Raw genomic sequence first — 20,911 nt, forward strand, 5'->3', positions numbered from 1 at the left:
TATAAAAATAATGAAATATTCACTGTTTCATATACAGAAATATATTAACATTGAATTTTTTCATTGTCAAGCTTGCATTTCCCTCCATCAAAATGCAATTATAGGGGCAGCTAGGTGGCACATTGGATAAAGCACCGTCCCTGGATTCGGGAGTACCTGAGTTCAAATCTGGCCTCAGACACTTGACACTTACTAGCTGTGTGACCTTGGGCAAGTCATTTAACCCCAATGGCCCCACAAAAACAAACAAACAAAATGCAATTATAAGTTACACACATGTATGTGCACACCGCGCACACACACACACACACACACACACACACACACACACAGTGATTTTATCACTGTAGAGAGCTTGCAGGGAGAAAACTCCCTTTACCAAGGCAGATAAGCACTCTTCTCTGCAATACTTAGGGAGAGATTAAGGGACTTGTCCAGCATCAATCACATAGCTAGAATGTGTCAGAGAAATAACTTTCCCACCAAGTCCTTCTCATCTAGTCAAAGTTCAAGGAATTTGAGAAGTTCCTGACTTATCAAGAATTGAGCTGCTTAGGAATGAAGCCCCAAAGCAGGAGGCAAATTCTTCCAGACCAAATATTATACTAAAACTCATTCATACATAAATATTAATCCCCCCTATAGTACTTCTATGGAAAGATAATCAATGCTCATGATTAGAACACAGCTTTACAACAAAAATTCTGACACTATCCATATTAATTTGTAGTTGTTCCTATAACAACCAAGTTACCAAGGAAAATACTTAACAGAATTCTATGAAGATTATCTTTAATTGCTAAGAGTAATCTGAAACCAACCCAGAAAATAAAGAAACAAATAAGCAATGACCCAATCCAGATAAAGGAAAACAACAGATGAGACTGCAAAGAAAAATCTTAATAGCAATTGAAAATATGGACCACAGAACTACTTTATCAATCAATCAACAAACATTTATTAAGTGCTTACTAAGTAAGAGTAAGTCACTGTGTTTAAAACTGAAGAAACAAGAAAAGGAAAAATGTGGCGCTTGCCGTAAAGGAGCTTACATTGTAATGGTGAGACAACATACACAAATCAGAACATATAAAATAAAATAGAGTTAATAAAGAGTAACCTTAAGAGGTTTGGGGACTGGTAGCTGGAAGGGAGAAGAATGATTTCATAGAGGAGGTGGCACTTGAGCTGAGTCATAAAGGAAACCAAGCGGCAGCTAGGTGGTGCAGTGGATAAGAGCACTGGAGTAAGGAGGACCTGAGTTCAAATCTGGACTCAGACACTTGACACTTACTAGCTCTGTGACCTTAGGCAAAACACCTGGAGCCTTCTCCAGTAGTCCTGATGTATATCTTGCCACTGGATGCAGATGGCTCTGGACAACAGAGTGAGGCTCCTGACTTTGCACAGCCTTCCCTCACTTAAAACCAATTCACAGCAAGTTATGACATCACCTCCCTGATATCGTGGTCCTCTTCAAGAATGAGGGACAAACAACCAAGGAAACCAAGGACTCTACAAGTAGGGAGAGTTGGGACCCAAGGTATCCAGGTTTGGGGAACATACCAAGTGCAAAGACATTGAGATGGGAGAAGGATTATTAGAAGTGAGAAACAGCAAGCAGGCTAGTACGCCTAAATTATAGAGTACTAGAGGGGAGTAGCATGTCCCAAGACTGGAAAGGTAGGAAAGGTCAGTCCTATGGCAAGCACTGGACTAACTTAGATAACAGGGAGCGACTACTCAAGTGACTATCAATACATCAAACCAGCTTTCCAAATCTCTTGTGAAGAGCTTTAAATGCCAAAGGGAGTTTATATTTGATCTGAAAAGCAATAAGCAGTAGACACACATTATGAAATTACTTTGTGTGGGATAGAGTGGGATTTTTTTTTATAGGCCAATAAATCACTGGAAGGAAGTGTTGATTTTCAACTGAGATTACAGCATCCCGCTGACACTGCTGAAGAAGCTTACATTTAATAATAGCATAGAAAAAAATTAAAAAAAATAATAGCATAGAAAAATTATCACTTCAGCTATTTCACTCTCAAGTTATGCCTAATTCAACTACTCTGGACAATGCCTCCTTTGAAACTGACAAGGCCTTATGAGGGTCCTGGGGCAAAGAATACTGTATACAACTCCTTGATCCTTGAATATTTATAATGGACACTTTAGAGTATCTCAGATGATACAATTAAGGATACAACTAATTTAATATGTTTTGGTGAAAACAAAGAGGGGATGAAAGTGGGCTGTCAAAGGAAGATTTCATAGGGCCTATTAAATTGTGGTTTCTATCATCCTTCTTTTTTTTTTGCAGGGCAATGGGGTTAAGTGACTTGCCCAGGGTCACACAGCTAGTAAGTGTCAAGTGTCTGAGGCCAGATTTGAACTCAGGTACTCCTGAATCCAGGGCCGGTGCTTATCCACTGCGCCACCTAGCCGCCCCAACTCTATCACCCTTCTTATATGAATAAGGGTACAGCTCTGTTCTGAGAATTTTATCATTGCAAATGCTATCCTTCTTTACTCTGAAGAACACAACTCAATATTGTTTGATATAGTCTACATACATACACAGGTTTATAAGTAGCTCTGCTAATAAATAAGAACTTTAGCTCTTTATTAGAATCTTTATGTTTTAGAATCCGCATTAGCATTTCACACATAGAATCCCTAAGGAGGGGAGAGGAGGAACATAAGCACCTCAATAATGCCTATGATTTCTCACATAGGAGAACTAGAAGAATTCTCCTGGCACTTGTCAGATATCAGCAGATATGAACACTCTCTGGGAATTCTGCAAATACCAACTAGAATGAACCCTGTTAGTGTTAATTTTGCTCTTCCTTTTTGCTTTCATTCCTAAAACCGAAGCCTCAACTTCTTTTCCTAATAACTCCAAAGATTCCTAAAACACTTATCAATATGGATAAGATTCTCCATAACCCATTTCAGCTAACTATAGGTAAATCAGGAAACATTGCAGGGCCATACTTTAATCCACTTCAACCAGTCACTGTGTTTGAGGATACCAAAGTACAGACCTAGAAACAAAGGTGGCAAATTGCTCCCTTACCCATCCCCATATTAGAACCCCTTAACAGCTAAGAGATGGGACTTCTAAATAAAAAGGGAAGATAAGAAGTTATCTTTAGGGGCAGCTAGGTGGCACAGTGGATAGAGCACTGGCCCTGGAGTCAGGAGGACCTGAGTTCAAATCTGACCTCAGACACTTGACACTTACTAGCTGTGTGACCCTGGGCAAGTCACTTAACCCCAATTGCCTCACCAAAAAAAAAAAAAGAAGAAGAAGAAGTTATCTTTGGAGCTTCCACATCAACTATGTTTGGACCACCACTACTGCTCCAATCTGGTCAAAGATTTGGAGGTAGCTAGAAAAGTCTCCTTGGACATTAATTCTTATGCCTAGGTTTCCTCTTCTCTTTCCCCAGTACACATCTCATTGAAGAGGCATTTGCGGCCAAATTAAGAAATTTAAATGAGGTGAAACTGATAAAATCTTTTCACTTTTAAATTCCTCAAACCCAGACCTCATTCCAATAAATGGCTGCACCAGAATTTTGTAAAATTTTTAGGTGCCAACACACAGACTGTGGAGTCAATTCTCAAGGAAACAATATTAATGTTTTATTATTACCCTTTACAATCTTTATTTCCTATTTCTTTTTACCCCAACACCAAATACATTTTGCAGGTAGATAACCAAAAAAAGGGAAGAGATGGATGTTTCCAAGTTATAATGCTGTATTACTGATAGTAAAAAATAAGAGTAACCAACATTTACATAGCATATAATGTACAAAGTATCTTACATACATTATTTCATGTGATCTCATAACATCCCTATGAACTAGGTAGTATAGGCATTATTATCCCCATTATACAGATAAGGAAACTGAGATTTATAGATTAATTTACTTGGCTCATACAGCTATTGACAGAACTTGAACCTGAACCCAAATCTTCTGACTTAAATGAAACCTAGTTTTCTTTCCACTACATCCTGGGAAAGTGGTTTCATTCCAAACACAAGCTCTCCAATTTCTTTATCACATTTTGTTACAATAACCAAATATGTTCTAATCTCTGCAACCCTGTGGACAAACTTCCTACTTCTTCCCTAAACCTTCCCATATAAAAATATGTATGTACTAAAGTGGGATTACAGGAACCCTCAAAGTCTACTGTGAGGCAAAACTTTCAGAGTAGATACCAACGTTAGGATCAATGTAGTAGGAAGGGGGAAAAAAGGCAAGTATTTATTTATGGTTATCCAGAAGCATGGGCAGCAAGTGTAAGGAATTGTGATTTGGGGTTTCTATGACCCCATCTTTGGCTAAGATTAGAAACCCGGCAAGCGCCCATACACCCTGACCTCAAGCACAGAGAAGGGAGGAGAGTGAGTGCTCCCTCCCAGAAGCCCCCTCTCCCACAGGAAATGGGGCGTCCATACACAGCCCCAGGCTAATTGGCTGGCAGCCCTGATTGACAGGACTAAAAAGCAGCTCTACAAATGTAAACCGGCCAGCTTCCAAACACCAAAGACCACCTGACTTGTCCTCACCAGGTTTCTTATCATGGCAGGGCCCTACAGTATAATTTGGCCAGGCCCATACAGGCATGAGGGTGTATGGCATGAGGTCGGTGCACACGGGATTTCTAATCTTAGCCAAAGATAGGGTCATAGAAACCCCAAATCACAATTAATTCCTTACACTAGGCAGCTCAGTGGATACAGTGCTGAGCCTGAAGTCAAGAAAAACCAAGTTTGGATCTAGTCTCAGTCACTCACTAGCTGTGTAACCCTGAGCAAGTCACTCCAGTATCATCTGAGGCAGGCAGATGTTAAGTGACTAACCCAGGGCCACAAAACCAGTAAGTATCTGAGGCTGGATTTTAACTCCAGGCTTAGTGCCCTATGCACTGTACCACCCTGCTACCTCTTTTACATGTCCTACTAATAGTTAATTAATGAGGAAAATGAGTTAAGTATATTACATACCTAGTATAATATGGGCTATATTCAAATAAAGTATAATCTGCTGACAAGGTTAAATATGAAAAAATAAGATTTAGCCACCTAAGGAATTCTTTACAGAAAATACCCCAAATTTTAAAAAAAAACTATTTTTAAGTGTGATACTGATGAGAACAGGGAAGTTATTAAACCATAGCAAGGGCTTAGAATACTTCCCACAAAAAAAGGATGTAAAATGTAGCCAATGTAAGATAGACTGTAATTGTAGACACCGTGACTTGTTTCTCATGAAAAAAGGCTGTAATGACCTAAGCATTTGGTGATAAGAGGAACGATAATAAAAGAAGTAATTTATTTGTCAGTGAATATCTAGTGTTCTCCATTGGGGGGGCGGAATTAAAAACAATAAGTGGAAGGAGAATTTTTCATACTTTACCACTGCCCAATGTAATAATCCATAAAATTATGCCATTCTCTTTGATTCGATTTCACACTTATCAAGTATCCTTCTCATTGCTAGTTCAATTTTCTTTTCCTTTCTTTTTTTGGTGGGACAATGAGGGTTAAGTGACTTGCCCAGGGTCACCCAGCTAGTAAGTGACAAGTGTCTCAAGCCGGATTTGAACTCAGGTCCTCCTGAATCCAGGGCCGGCGCTTTAGCCACTGTGCCACCTAGCTGCCCCCAAGTTCAATTTATATATATATATATATATATATATATGTATGTATGTATGTATATGTATACACACACATATTTCTCTCTCTCTATATATATATATATCTATCTATATATCACTTCACCTCACTAACCTTCACCATCTGCATCCATGCCATGACCTTTAACATCCCTTTCAATTCTCAATTCTTTGATTTGTTATAACAGACTTGAGTATTCCTGTCAACTAAAGATATATCCCCACCTTACATCCATCAAGTTGACAAATATGATAGAAAATGACAATGGCAGTAGTTAAAGGAGCTAAGGTACAATAGGAACACTAATGTCCTCTTGGTGGAAATGCAAATTGGTTCGACTGATCTGGAAAGCAGTTTGAAATTAAATACAAAAAATATTATATATAATTCAAAATTATCTATAAAATGGTAATGAAACTCTGCCTTCGACCCAGGGATAGCGTTGGTAGGTTTATTCCACCCAAAATATCAAAGACAAAGGGAAAAGTAGTGTGTAAAAAAAATTTTATGGTAGCAAATTTTTATTGTAGCAAAGAGCCTGAAGCAAAGTGGGTGTCCATTAAGAGAGGAATGACTGATGAAACTGCAGTACGTGAAAATAATGAAATATTGCTACGTCCTAAAAATGACTAAATAACAAATTTGAGGAACATAGAAAGACTTGCACTGACTGACAACTGAGTGAAATAAGCAGAATCAAAAAGACAATTTACACAATGGATGCAATAAGGTGGAGCAAAGGGAATAAGTACTCATAAAGGGCCTACTATGTGTCATGCACCATGCTGAGGGCTTTTTACAAATATCTCATTTTATCTGCACAACGAACCTGCAAGGTAGGTGCTATTATCATCCCCATTTTACAGTTGAGGAAATTGAGTCAAACAGAGATTAAATGACTTGCCCAGGATCACACAGTGAGGATGTGTCTGAAGCCAAACATACAATACAAAAGAAAATAATTCTAAATGACTACAGAATTCTGATCAATTACAGTGGCCAATCATGACTTTAAAAGAATGAAGCAATCCACTTACCTCTTGGAAGTCAGCTGGCAGACAAGTAGTACCAAAAAAGACATATTTCAGACAGCGCCAAAGCCAAATTATTGGGCTTGTTATAAAAGAGTTAGTAGGCAGAAATAAAGATAAAAAAAAGAGCACCAATAAAGTATTTTAAAAGTAGAGAAGAAAACAAAAAAGCTCAAAAGGCTTCATAACCAGATAGAGCAATTTAGGCAGCAACGTGGTACAGTGATATACCTGGAGTCAGCAACTCAAACACTTACTAGCTCTGTGATTCTAGGAAAGTCACTTGACCTCTCTGTGCCTCCGTTTCTTCATCTGCAGGGATAATAACAGTATCTGGCTCACAGGGTTGTTGTGAAAATCAAATGAGATGATAGATGTAAAGCACTTTGCAAACTTTAAAGAGCTATACAAATTCTAGCCACTATCGTAATTATCTTATAATACCTTGAAGGTACACCTTTTTTAAGGAAAAACTGGTCTTGCCTACATGGTAAATACTGCTCTTAACCAAACCACCCAAGTGAAAATATAGATAGTATGATTTACAATCCTACAGAAAGGGTCATGTAACCATAAGATTTTGTGGAAAGAGGTCTTAGAAATTATCCTGTACAATCCCCATGTCTTATAGGTAATGAAACTGAGGCCCAAGAATGTGAAGTGACTTACCCAAAATCACACAGGTAGTAAGCAGGGAGGGTGGTCAGAGGTCAGGCCTAGGTATATAAATCTGAAAGTCATGTGTAAGTTGAGATATCTGCTTTGTTGTATATGTTAAGGACTGAATTCTGACTACAGAATTCTGATCAATTACAGTGGCCAATCATGACTTTAAAAGTCATGTCACACACAACTACTGGTTTTGGCCACTTATTAGCTGTGTGACCATGGGTAGAATTATAGTAAATTCTCAATTTTCACAGAGTAACATTCCTAGAAAACAGTATAAAAGTCAAAAATATGAATGCTGATACATTGAACCTATAGAAAATAGGGGGTCATGTTCCTGTGACCACCAAAAACTAAATTTTCACTAGATTACTAAAAATAAACTTTTTGGTATACAATTCTTTATAATAAACATTAATTCCTATATGCCCTTTTCCTAACACAGTAACCCTGAAATAACCTATAAAATGCAGTATAAAAAGTAAAATTGGTAACATGCAAAACATTTTTCTCTCTAGTAATTCCCTAGAATTCTATGATCTTTTGTACTAACATCTAAATAATAAAAGAACCATTGATTTCAGACAATATTCACTTTTCATAGCACATGAAATCTAAAGCATCATAAATTCTATATAGCAAATAAAATAAAATAAATTAAATTCTTCAAACTAAAACATTTTTCTCCAAAAAAAAATACTAAAACATTTTTTAACATAAATCTTACCTTCCACTGTGCCAAATGGTGGCATGAGGGTGTCATACTAAATACTATATTGCTATAAACCTCCCGACCTTGGTCATCCTCTGAAAACCAAGGGAGAGATTGCTGGGACTTTAGTTACTGCTGTCAGAAGGAGCTGAGGCTAGCTAGTGAGATCTCAATATCACCATCAACACCCTGTCCTTCATGGATGGTGGTGGATGGCATTGGAGATAACAACCAGCCTAAAATAATGCATCACTGATGTCTCCTTCCTGAGCTGGATGAGATCCTTGAGGGTCTCCAGGCTGGCAGCAGCTACAGACATTCTGGCACAAAGTTTATCTAAAACCTTTATTTTCTCACTAAGCTACATCACTGACTTTTGCACACTTGGACTTAAGAGTCCAAAGGATTTGCACTACACTTTAGGGGCATAATTTCAACATAAAACTTGAGTTTTAAAGGCAATGAAAATATGCAATGGATGCACAGCAAACTCTTTAAGACAGTACAGTGAGGGCAGCTAAATGGGGCAGTGGTAGAACACCGAGACTGGAGTCAGGAGGACCTGAGTTCAAATCTGCCCTCAGACACTTAACACTTACTAGCTGTGTGACCCTAGACAAGTCACTTAACCCCAATTGCCTCACCAAAAAAAAATAAAAGAAAGAAAGAAAGAAAAGAGAAAAAAGGCAGTAAACAGGACCAGTGAAGCACAAACTTGCCTGCCTTGAGCCTCTGATTTTTTTTTTCTCTACTGCACATAGTTGCAAGTGTGTGGTTGCAAAAATAAAATAACCAAAATGCTTCAAGTGTCCAAGTCATGTCATCTGCAGTCTGCCCTCCTTATATATCTCCCACCAAAACTCAGACCAGGGACTCTGACTGGTGAGCTAAACCATGTAATATTCCCCACCCACCCAGCCACAGCCAGAGCTTTCCAAAGCTTATTCCCCATATGTGTTATCTTCCTCTATTAGAATATAAGCTCCTTGAGGGTGGAGACTATCTTCCTAGCTATATTCATATCCCCAGTGCTTAGCACAGTAACTGGAAAATGTTAAGTACTTTAAAAATGCTTTTTCGTCCATTCATTCTGAGCCTCCCTTTCCTCAACTTAAAAAAAAAGGGATAAATAATAATACTTGACTTCAAAGGATTATTGTGAAGGTCAGATAATGTATGTGAAAAAAGACTGTAACAGTAATGGACTAAATAAATGTAAATAAATGAGCAGAAAGGTGGTCTTGTGTATGGTACTCAAAGTAACTAAATAAATAATAAAATGTATCTCCATTAATCTATTACCTTTAATATTTCTTCTTTATGCATTGTATTTTAGGTCTTGTTAACAGGAATCAATAGAACACAACTTCCTGATACATGGAAAGTCATTCTATTAAGTACACTGATCACTACTCCAAGTTTAACCACAACAGATGTTCTTAACTTTTTTTCTAACCCCTTTTGCAATCCGAATAAGCCTATAGACCTCTGCCTAAAATAAGTTTTTTAAATACATAAAATGCATGATATTACAAATTATACTGAAATAGCCATCAAAATATTTGAAAATATAAGTTCACAGGTGCCAAGTTAGAGGACCTGCAATTTAGATGGCCTCCCTGCCTTTAATTCAAATCCACAAACATTTATTAAGCACCAGCTGTATTATTTTAAAGTCTTAAAATAAAATAGCCCTTCCCCTGTATTTTTATGCTGTCTAAGTTCCAGCTAGCTAAAAGAACAGCATCAATTCCACTACATAGAACATGTGGCAGAATATTGGGCTTGAGTCAGAAGACCTGAATCTGGCTTCTGGCACTAGCAGCTACATGAAGACAAGCAAATCTCTTAATTGGGCTTCAGTTTTCTAATATGTAAGATGTGAATGATACATAAAATACTTACATAGGCAGTTGTTATAAGGTTCAAATGAGAAAAGTACTTTGCAAACCTCCAAGAGCTGTGTCAGTTATTTTAGAAGAATACGAAAATGAAATGTTGGGGGAAAAAGGGTTTTTTCTTTATGTCCCAATTACTTATACATGTCATGATGTAATATTCTCTGGCATGCTTTTCCAAGCAAAGATAAAATTCTATATAACTGTAAGATATCAAGCCTGTCTTTAATTCCTTCTGGTTTTTCCCTTTTTTTACCAAGCATCTCAGGGAGGTAGTGGTGTCTGAAAGAGGGGTGAGAAGCAACATGATAGCTTTAATCCTTTCTAAAAACTCTAAGTGAATTGCAACATTATATATCTTGACATCTAGGGCCTTCCTCTGCTGGAGCCTGAATATCCTTGAAAAAAAAGTTCCTTAAAAGACCTTAACATGAAACTATTTTACTGTTTTACTTAGGTACTCAGGGGTGTGTGTGTAGGTAGTCATCTAAATACTGAGGGGAAAGGCAGCATATAGTGGTAGGTCTGTTATTTAATATATGGTCATATACAATGGCACAGACACACATGAATTGGTTTTATTTGTATGACATAAAAATTAACACAGAATTACATGTTAGTTCTGTTAAATTATCTTCTAAGGGAAGTCATCTTCCTTTGATCCAGCAATATCTTTACTAGGCATATATGCCAAAGAGATTAAAAATTGGACCCATGTGCATTAAAAATATTTATAGTGGTATTTTTTATTTTGTTTTGCCACAAAAAAACACAAAACCCTGTAAACAGAGAGAGTGCCTATCAGTTAAGGAATGATTGAACAATTATGGCACGTGAATATGATAAAATATTACTGAGCCAGTAGATATCTCATCTTCTTGAGTTCAAATGTGGCCTTAGATACTTACTGGCTATGTGACCTTGGATGAGTCATTCAACCCTGTTTGCCTCAGTTTCCTCATCTGTAAAGTGAGCTGGAGAAGAAAATGGCAAACCACTCCAGTATCTTTGCCAAGAAAACCCCAAATGGGGTTACAAAAAGTGGTACACAACTGAAAAAAAATAACTGAGCACCATTGTAAAAGAAAACTTCTATAAAATATTTAAAAACTACGAATATTGCAATGAACATCACAAGTTCAGAAGACTGATGATGAGGTGATAGGCTCAAAGTGCAGAAGATATATATTCCCATACACAAAGTATAGATTTGTTTTGCTTAACTATACTTGGTAGAAGGGAGAATTTTTGGTGGGGAAGAACTAAGTAAGGTAACCAAAAAAAAAGAAGAAGAAGAAAAAAATAAGCATTCTAGTCAAACATTTAAAAGAAAAAATACACAGAAGATAACAGAAGAAGTTCAGAAGGAGATGCCCATAAGCACCCTGTTATATATTAGTATATATCAAGGGCAGGACTTGAATCCAGGTCCTCCTAACTAGAAGGGCAGCATGCATGCTCCAGCTTTAAAAAAATTTTTTAAAGGTTTTACATAACTGTTACTGTTTGACATACAATCCTCTTTTATCATTCTTTGTATAAGGAAATCGTTTCTGACATTAGATTCAGAAAAAGATGGAAATGAAGAGGTGGCTGACCTGAGCTCTATCCTTACATGGAGTTCTAGGAGAAGTCAGATAAATGTCCACTTCTGCCCCAGAGAAGACTGGTTTCCTTCACCAAAGATGTTTTAATATACAATTTCTGGTGTAGTAGAAAGCATGCTGGTTCTCGACTGTGTTGGAATCACAGCTGCTATTTGTCACATAAGTAATCTTGGGCAGGGGTAACTAGATGGTGCAGTAGATAGACTGCCAGGCCTGAAATCAGAAACTCAAATTCCCAAATTCAAATCTGGCTTCAGATACTTTACTGGCTGTGTGTTTCTGGACAAGTCACTTCTCTCTGTTTGCTTCAGTTCCTCATCTGTAAAATGAGCTGAAGAAGAAAATGGCAAGCCCCTCCAGTATCTTGGCCAAGAGAACCCAAAAAGGACTCAGTAAGAGTTAGACACGACTGAAACAACTGAACTACAACAAAAATCTCCAGCAAGTCTTTAATATCTCTTGGTTTCACTGTCCTAATCTAAAAAATGAGAGGTTTGTACCAAATGAACTCTACGGTCCCCTCTAATTCTAAATCTACGAATCTATGATGTTGTCTTTTATTTTTAGCAATAAAGATAAATCTGAAAATATACTGAGGTCTAATATACCTTTTAAGCCTTCTTAAACCTTTGGCTTTTTCCCTTTTAAAATTTAAACAAGAGAAACAATTAATCAATTTGCATAGGATGGAGAAGGGTACCTACCAATAGCTATTAAGCTATAATCAAGTGTCAAACACACTAGCTTCCCTAAGTAGAATTTCAGTAATATTAATTTATATTCTTCAAAAAGTAAAATTGACTTTTCTCTTATGATTCAAGACTAAAAATATATAGCTGTTCACGACTGGCAATCTATATTATCCTTTTCATGAAATCTCCTACACATGAAGCAAGGTTTTCAGAATTTGATGAGTCAAGTAAAATGCAAGAGAAGTTAGCTTATAGTTAAAAACATGCGATCAAAAAAGAACCTTTGCAAACCAACAGAATTAAGGCCTAAAAGATCACCCAGTTAATTTAAGCAATTTCTTTTTTTATAATTTTATCATTGTTTTTCTATGTGATTTCAACTTCACATCTGCCAAAATAAATTGTTTCTCCTAACATTTTAAAAGTATATTTTCTTGTTCTAATAAATTTTGAAGAATCATGATCAACATCATCTATCATAAGGTCTCATAAAAACCTCTAAATCAAAACTTAAAAATAACTAGACTTTCACTAATATGGAAAGAAGACACAGTTTTCTTCTTTTTCTGTAATACACCTTCATGGGAGCTGTTCTAAGAGTACTGAGAGTGCCAAGACTCTCCATGAATGTATCTCCTCATGTCTCTGTGGCAAGATGGTCAGTAGAGATATTTAAAAATGCCTAATTTTGACATTTTTAATTCAATACTATTTTCTAGTTATAAATCCTCCTAAATTTAATATTAAAACTTAATTTATTAATAAGAAGGCTTTATGTATATCAGAATATTTATAGCAGCATCTTTTATGGTAGCAAAAAACTATAAACAAAATAGATGTCCATCCATTGGGGAATGGCTAAACAAAATGGACATGAATGCAATTAAATATTACTGCACAGCAAGAAATGATAGGCCTGGAGTCTGGAAGAGCTGAATTCAAATCTGGCACTGACACTTACTAACTGTGTGAACCTCAGAAGTCACTTAACCTCTAGTTGCCTTAATAAACTGGAGAAGGAAATGGCAAACCACTCCAGTATTCTGCCAAGAAATACCCACCCACAACATGGGCCACTTGGTCACAAAGAGTCAGACATAAGTGAATAGCACACCAAAGAAATAATGAATATAAATACAAAGAAGCATGTAAAAACTAATTTTTTAGCTGAGTATCTCTCATTCTTTTTTTTTTTTTGCAGAGCAACGAGGGTTAAGTGACTTGCCCAGAGTCACACAGCTAGTAAGTGTCAAGTGTTTGATCTGGATTTGAACTCAGGTCCTCCTGAATCCAGGGCCAGTGCTTTATCCACTGTGCCACCTAGCTGCCCCTCTCTCTTATTCTTTAGTATAAGTAAGGGTTCTCTAGAAGTAGAGGACAAAATAATATTGGGAAATGTAGATAGTGTAAAAACAAAAGATATACCCAAACAGATCTGTGATCTTATTAATTTGGTAGTTCCCTCCAATCAATTTATGCTTTCTTATTCTGGGGACTCTTATCTATGTATGATTTTTTTTTTTTTTGGCGAGGCAATTGGGGTTAAATGAGTTGCCCAGGGTCACACAGCCCAGTTTTGAACTCAGGTCCTCCTGACTTCAAGGCAGGTACTCTATCCACTGTACCACCTAGATGCCCCTATGTATGACTTATTAAAAGTTCATCAGCAGAGATCCTTTATTAATTTCTCCCAAAACTAAGAGTTCTAATGGAGCAATCTGATTGTCCACCTGTCATTCCTTGATCTTGCCACAGGACTGGTCCATCATCTCTTCCTGTCATATAATTCCTTGATGGCACACATCACTCCTGTACTTCTTTGGCAATAGGTGATTCTCATGGGATACATTGTTGCAGCCTGCTCATACCCAAGTATGTACCTCTCCACAGCTCTGTGTGGACTTCACTCCTGCCATATATAGCAACTCTGGTAAAACATTAGCGCTGAAAAGATGGGCCTTTGCTTTTATGGAAATCTTGGGGCCAGTAAAAGTATAATTTCCCCAAAGCAATTCAGCCTATTCTCCTCCCTGGCTCCAGTTCATTATCCACTTGTACAGTCTGTCACACACACTGCTAGATAAGTTATATATGGTGTTCAAATTTGGGCCATAGACATCATTCATCCACTTGTTCTTCCCTGTGTGGATTAATAGGTTAAACATGTATGGGTTCTTGCAAAAGGTTCTTCAATGTTCTGGGGCTTCATAGAGTTATTAAAAGGAAATCTGAAAATAGAAACTTCTAGAGGGTTCCACCATCCACTGGAAGTCCCTCCTTAATCCAATATGCTGGATCTCCATCACAGTGACAAATATTTTTGATGACCATATACCTCCCTCTTCTATGCCCCATCTGATACCAGTTATTTCTCTTATTATATCTCCAAGGAATTCTAATTATGATGAATGGATAGGAGACACTGTGCTACAAAATACACTATAAAATAGTCTAGTAAATCAAAATTTAAAAAATAATTAACAAATGTCATCTCAAGAGCATTTAAGGAAGAAAACCGAAGAACTAAAACCAAGAAAAAAATGATAAAGACCAGAAAAAAATTATTTTTTAATTTTACCAATGATAATGGAGCTACCACACTTGGACCCTAACGTCACAGTACCCAAAATACTTATAAAAGGAAAAAGAAATGGTATTAAAAAGATCAAAGACAGGGAAAGTATCCAGAATGGATGAAGCATGCATACACACACACACACACACACACACACACACACACACACACACACACGCACACACATGCACATATATGTGTGTGTATGGCGAGGAGATAAGTGCTGAAGACAATATAATTGTGAGGATGTTGAGGGCCTAATATGTGAAATATCAGAAGGTAATCACATGACTGAGCTGGAAGGGACCTTAAGAGATTTTAACATCTAACTCCCTCTTTTACAGATTAGGAAACTGAGGCCCAGAATGGTTAAGTGTCTTGCCCAGAGTTCCAAACCTGGTAAGCATCTGTGGTAGAAATCAAACCCAGGACTCCCTGATTCCAAAACCACAGATCAGGGTAAGATATCAAAGGGATGAAAAAAAAAATCTTGGACCTTATTAATATCTCTTGTCCCCTTCTCCCCCAAAAGGTGACCAAGAGAAAATGAATAACTACTAACCTTTATGACAGTTCTCTCATCTCTATAAAATCACTAAAGAGAATCACTAAACACAAATCAAGGGAATCCTTGATGAAGGTATTAAAAACAGGCAGACTTTCACAAGCAATATTCAAAAATGAATCACCTTTACCATCTCACTATTAACTGAGAGATGTAGTCTAAAATCTCACTGTACTTGTTTGTTGATTAAAAAACACAGGATACCAATTTTTAAATACATCTATCTTTTTTTAAAAAGACAACTACAAAGACACTAATTTGCCTTCAAACTTTTCTTTCTTTCCTTGTACCTCCCAAGCTCAGTTTCCAACTGTTCTTCAAAAAATAAAAATAAAAAAAGCCACCAAACTTAGTCTTGCAAGAATTTTAACTAGAAATGGAAACTAGTACTGTGAGGTTTACTAGGGGAAGGAATTAAGGTATAAAGTGCTTTTCAAATATTACCTCATTTGGGGGCAGCTAGGTGGCTCAGTGATAGAGTACTGGCCCTGGATTCAGGAGGACCTGAGTTCAAATCCAGCCTCAGACACTTGACACTTACTAGTTGTGTGACCCTGGGCAAGTCACTTAACCCCAACTGCCTCGCCAAAAAACAAACAGAAAAACCCACAAAAGCAAAAAAACCCACAAAATACCAAACTATTACCTCATTTGACCCTCGTACTACCTGTATTTATTATTATCACCATTTTACAGATGAATAAACTGAAGCTGAAAGGACTTGCTCCAGATCAAATAGCTAAGTATCTAAGGCAGGTTTCAAAGAGGTCTTCCTAACTTCAAGTCCAAAACTTCACTACATCATCTTGCTATCAGGGCCCTCAATTTCTGAACCAAATCTGGCCTAGCATAATATTCTACATTTAGTTGGTACTCAAACATTTGTTAATGATAGCTTTAAAAAGAAAAAGCTATTCAACAAAAAAAAATGCTGCTATATTTTTATCAAGTATAGCTATCGATTCTAAGATCACAAACTCCAACCTGCCCTCAGCCCTTGTGCCCATTTTCAGTTCATTGCTTCTTGGAATCCTTAGAGTTTAGTCCATTGCCCCAAATCACATATAAAAGGCGCAAGGACCAAATCACTAAGCTATTGCGTTGATTGGAAAATGCTAAAGTCTCCCCATCCCTTCCAAGGACAGCTCTAACAAGAGGTGACAATGGTGGCAGCAGGACCTAGAGAGAATTTTATAAAGTTAGGAGAGCTTATAGCCTTGGGTCTAAGTTGATGGCAATAAGGACTTAAAATCACTTCTCCCTGGCTTGGCCCTTCACCAGAAGGCTGAGGGCAGGTCCCTTAAATATAAGTAAATGCCTACCCTGTGCTCATACTTGCTGAGCAGGTATAGGGCAGTGGATAGAGTGAATATAGTCAGGAAGATGTATGTTCAAATCCACCCTTCTGGTGTGTGACCCTAGGTGACTTAATCTGTTTACCTCAGTTTCCTCAACTGTATAATGGGGATAATAATAACAACTACTTCCCAGGGTTGTTGTGAGGATCAAATAAGATATTTGTAAACAAATCAAATCAATATTTCTGGGTGGGAAACACAAGTATTTATACTCTTATGTAAACAACTGAAGGTGCATGCCCATGGTAGAGTGGGTTCAACAAGTCACAGAAAGCAGAGACGCTGAACTGGATAGACACATAATGATACATTTATTTAACAGGAAGAAATCTACAGTGCTACACAGCAGTGATACATGCTCAGTTATGAGCAAAAGCTGTTATGGCTGCGCTGAATAGCAAGAAAGGGTCCTCTTTACCTACACACAAAATAGGTAGGGGTTCTATTCCACCTCTCAGGAACTCGGTAAAGTCTAATGCCACCCTGCCCTGCCAATTTCTTGTCCCCATTCTGCCTTTTTTCCATGGCTGCATCATTTACAACCTCCCCCGCCCCCCTCCAGCAATGCTGTGACCAGCTTCATTGATTTTAAACTAGAGATGGCAGTCACCTCTATTACGCAGCATCAGAGTTCCTGTCTTGCTAGTAAAACCATAGAACTAGGAATAAAGGTATAAACCTACCTACTCTGCTCCATCTGGACTTACAGAGGAGACTGTAGCCACCACCTCTTGCATATGAGGTCAAAAAAAGTGAATGAGATGGCCCTAAGTTTTAGTTTCTTTCCATGCCTGCAAAGTACGAATCCCAATGTAACAAAAAGCCTAAGACTGAGCAATTGTCACATTTAGCAATGATCATTTTTGCTCCCTCTTCTCCAGAATCATCCCTCCCCCTCCCATCTTGCAAGAGAATCTTTTTTCCTTACATCCCTCAAATTTCTGTGGGTCAGCCTTCTCTTTAACTCGGGTCACATTCCTACTGGCCTCTCATCCCCTTAATATCATTACTAGGATACCGGCTATGATGCAGACGCCAAAAAAGGGTCAGTTCACAGCTTTGCAGTTAGAGAACACATTGAAAAGACCTTTTCTTCCCCTCTATCTCCTCAAGTACAGATTGCTCTGTCAGGAAGATCCACCCTCCCCTAGGGAATACTGAAAGGAAGAAAGGGAATGCTCATGGCCTATCCCCTCCTCTTTTCCATCCCTTGATTGTAAAAATACAATCTCGAATCGCTTCAGATCCCCAAAAGTGGAACAAATGCCCAGCTCCATTTTTATCTTCAGCATATCCTTCTCCCAACGTGCCGAGAAAACACTTACTTAAGCAGCAGCTGATCGTGTTCTGCCTTGAACTTGCCCAGTTCGATCTGAAGCTTGGCCCTCTCGCAGGCCGTGTCGTCCAAGGCCCGGCGGGCATCCGCTAGCTCGGTCTCATAGAGCGTCTTGAGGCCAGAGAGCTCGCGATCGTGCTCAGTCACCTGCAGCTGCAGCACGCTTTTCTCTAGCTCCAGGCTCCGCACTTTGTCTATATACACCGCCAACCGGTCGTTGAGCTCACGCAGCTCCTCCTTCTCCCGCAAGCGGGACAGCCGGGTCGGGCTGAGTGGGGTTGCAGGCCCACTGACCCGGCCGCCTGTTCTCTGCACCGTGGGGGTTGTAGTCGCCATTTCCCACAATGTGAAACGGTGTAATCTGCAGTGGACGGTGGTGCTAGAGAAGAGAAGCGTGGTGTACGGGGCTGTCAAGCCCTGCGGCAGGAAAGACCGGGATGAAGAGGGAGCAGCTGAAGAAAGAGGAGGAGGAAGCTACGGATGAGTGGGAGCCGAGAGACTGGGGAAGGGGGAGGCGGCAGAGACCAATAAGCATGCAATCAAAGCCTATTGTATAAACGCGAGCAGCGATAACAAGGATACCAACCCACTAAAGCCAAGAAACTAGTACACTAGGTTCAGGCACCAGACAGTTTGCAAAAACTAAACACAAAAACACACAACAGTGCACACGCAAGCCTTAGGCGTTGAAGAAAACCTAGGGAAGACTGAAAGGTAAATGCAACAGTAACAAAGGACTAGTTTAAAAGGATACAAGGGTCGGGAAGGGAAAGGCTTGTTTACAAATAATTACTGATTTAAATGTTTCCTAAAAACCTGAAACTCCAAACAAAGAAAAAGAAAGGTGTAAAAGAGGGCTGATTTAGGAATTCTCACGCACTCACCACCGCCTCCTCCGTCTCTGATCTGAAGTACTTTGTGTCCTCTCGGGCAAAAGGAACCGGGGGTAGCAAAGTAGAAGGGGAAAGGGGGCCGCCACCAGAAAAGACAAGATATGGGTTGCAAAGCGGGGGCTGGGAAGAGAAGGGGAAGCGGACCTTTTTATTGGTTCAGAATCCCCACCATGGCGAGCCAAAGCTCCGCGTGACGCTGAAAGAGCCAATAACAGCTCCAGACAGATAGGGCTCTTCAATCACCTGGTGCCAAGCAACTAAATTCAAAATAAGACCCCCAGCTGCTGTTCCAGGATTTTCAGTTAGTCTAGGCCTAGTGGGACTAAGGGATACCAGGGAGAGAAGATAGAATTAGAGGAAGGGGGGGTGCCTATTGGGCTTGATGTGACCCGAGCCTCGCTTGGCAGACTCACTCACATGCTGCTCTGTCTCTCGGACCCCAGTAAACAGTAGTGCAAGTCGGAGACGGTGTCCCCATTCTTTTAGACTATCCCCATCCTTGCTATTCTCAACTTAAACGTATTACTACTACATTAGGCTTACAAACAGAAAAAAAGTGCAGTTTGGGATTAGGGGGTAGGACGCAAATAGTAGGAGTGCTATACTGGGGGGGGGGGGGAATTACTGGTTATGTTCATGTTGGCTTCTCTAAATGGATTTAGTCCATCATTCGCTTTTTTCTTCGGGGCAATGAGGGTTAAGTGACTTGCCCAGGGTCACACAGCTCGTAAATGTCATGTGTCTGAGGCAGGATTTGAACTCAGGTCCTCCTGAATCCAGGGCCGGTGCTCTATCCACTGCGCCACCTAGCTGCCCCCCATCATTCACTTTTATAACTTGGAAAATAAATATTAAAATGTCCCCCTTTCTACTGACATGTACCTAGTACAACTATACACATTTATATGATATCTAAATAAATATAACTTTGTATGAACTGATGCAAAATGAAATGAGCAGAAAGAAAGAGAAAGAGAAAGGAAGGAGGGAAGGAAGGAAAGAAGGAAGGAAGGAGGGAGGGAGGGAGGGAAGGAAGGAAGAAAAAAGAAAAAGAAAGACAGTCTTCAAAACCCAATAAACTCATTTACTGATAGTAACTTTAGAAGGTTGATGATGAAGCATGAATCCTAACTCTTGGGAGAAAAGTGGAAAAGTGGTAGAAGAGAGGTACAAAATGGTATTTTTTAATATGGGCAGTGTTGGTTTGTTTTACTTGACTATACAGCACTTTTTTGGGCAGGTGAGATGTAGTAATAGATATATAAAAAAGAGAGAAAAGAACATCAATAAAGCATGTAAAATACATAAAAGAAAAAGTTTAACAGGGGCTGCAATAGCAATCCTGTTGCTTACTTATTCAATTTAATATATATTTTAAAAAACTAATTACAGAAGCTCAGAGGTTCATACGCAATTCTTTTTATCCTTTGTATATAGAAATATTTGTGTTTGTTGAATGTTGAGCTCATAAAACAAAATAAATAGGATTGTACAGTCAGTCATAAATGGAGTTTACTTCGCTATAAGAGGATGACTTACAATGTGAATCATTCATATATGTCATAGTTGTTTTTTTTAATTTCCTAGAAAAATGTTCTCCCAATCCAGGAAAAAAAACAAAAAACTGTGAAATATGGATGCAGATTGAACCATACTAGTTCTTTTGTTTTTGGTGCTGTTGTTTTTCTTTTTTGAGGTTTTTCCTTTTTGCTCTGATTCTTCTCTTATAGCATGACTAATGCAGAAATATGTTTAATGTTATTATACATATATAACCTATATCAGATTACTTGCTATCTTGGGGAGGGAGAGGAGGGAAGGAGAAAACTTTGAAACTAGAAATCTTATAAAAACAAATGTTGAAAACTATC

At 38.5% G+C, this 20,911-nt stretch overlaps 1 protein-coding gene across 4 annotated transcripts in view; it reads right to left on the reverse strand.

Moving 5' to 3' along the window:
- LMNB1 (lamin B1) overlaps positions 1-19,151 on the reverse strand; it is a 63,245-nt gene extending 44,094 nt beyond the window's left edge. For 2 of the 4 annotated variants that reach the window (XR_006354228.1, XM_043979427.1), the window contains exons 1-2: positions 19,032-19,151; positions 18,137-18,599 (exon numbers count right to left, since the gene is read on the reverse strand). Coding sequence is in view for 2 of the 4 variants with exons in the window: in XM_043979427.1 (XP_043835362.1) it covers positions 18,137-18,483 (347 nt within the window). In the remaining 2 variants the exon portion in view is untranslated. The remainder of the gene's footprint in view (positions 1-18,136; positions 18,600-19,031) is intronic. The other 2 variants (XM_043979428.1, XM_043979431.1) reach the window with 2 other exon arrangements.
- Between the last annotated feature and the right edge of the window lie 1,760 nt (positions 19,152-20,911).

The sequence above is a fragment of the Dromiciops gliroides genome, chromosome 1, assembly GCF_019393635.1.
Source record: "Dromiciops gliroides isolate mDroGli1 chromosome 1, mDroGli1.pri, whole genome shotgun sequence".
Lineage (NCBI taxonomy): Eukaryota > Metazoa > Chordata > Mammalia > Microbiotheria > Microbiotheriidae > Dromiciops > Dromiciops gliroides.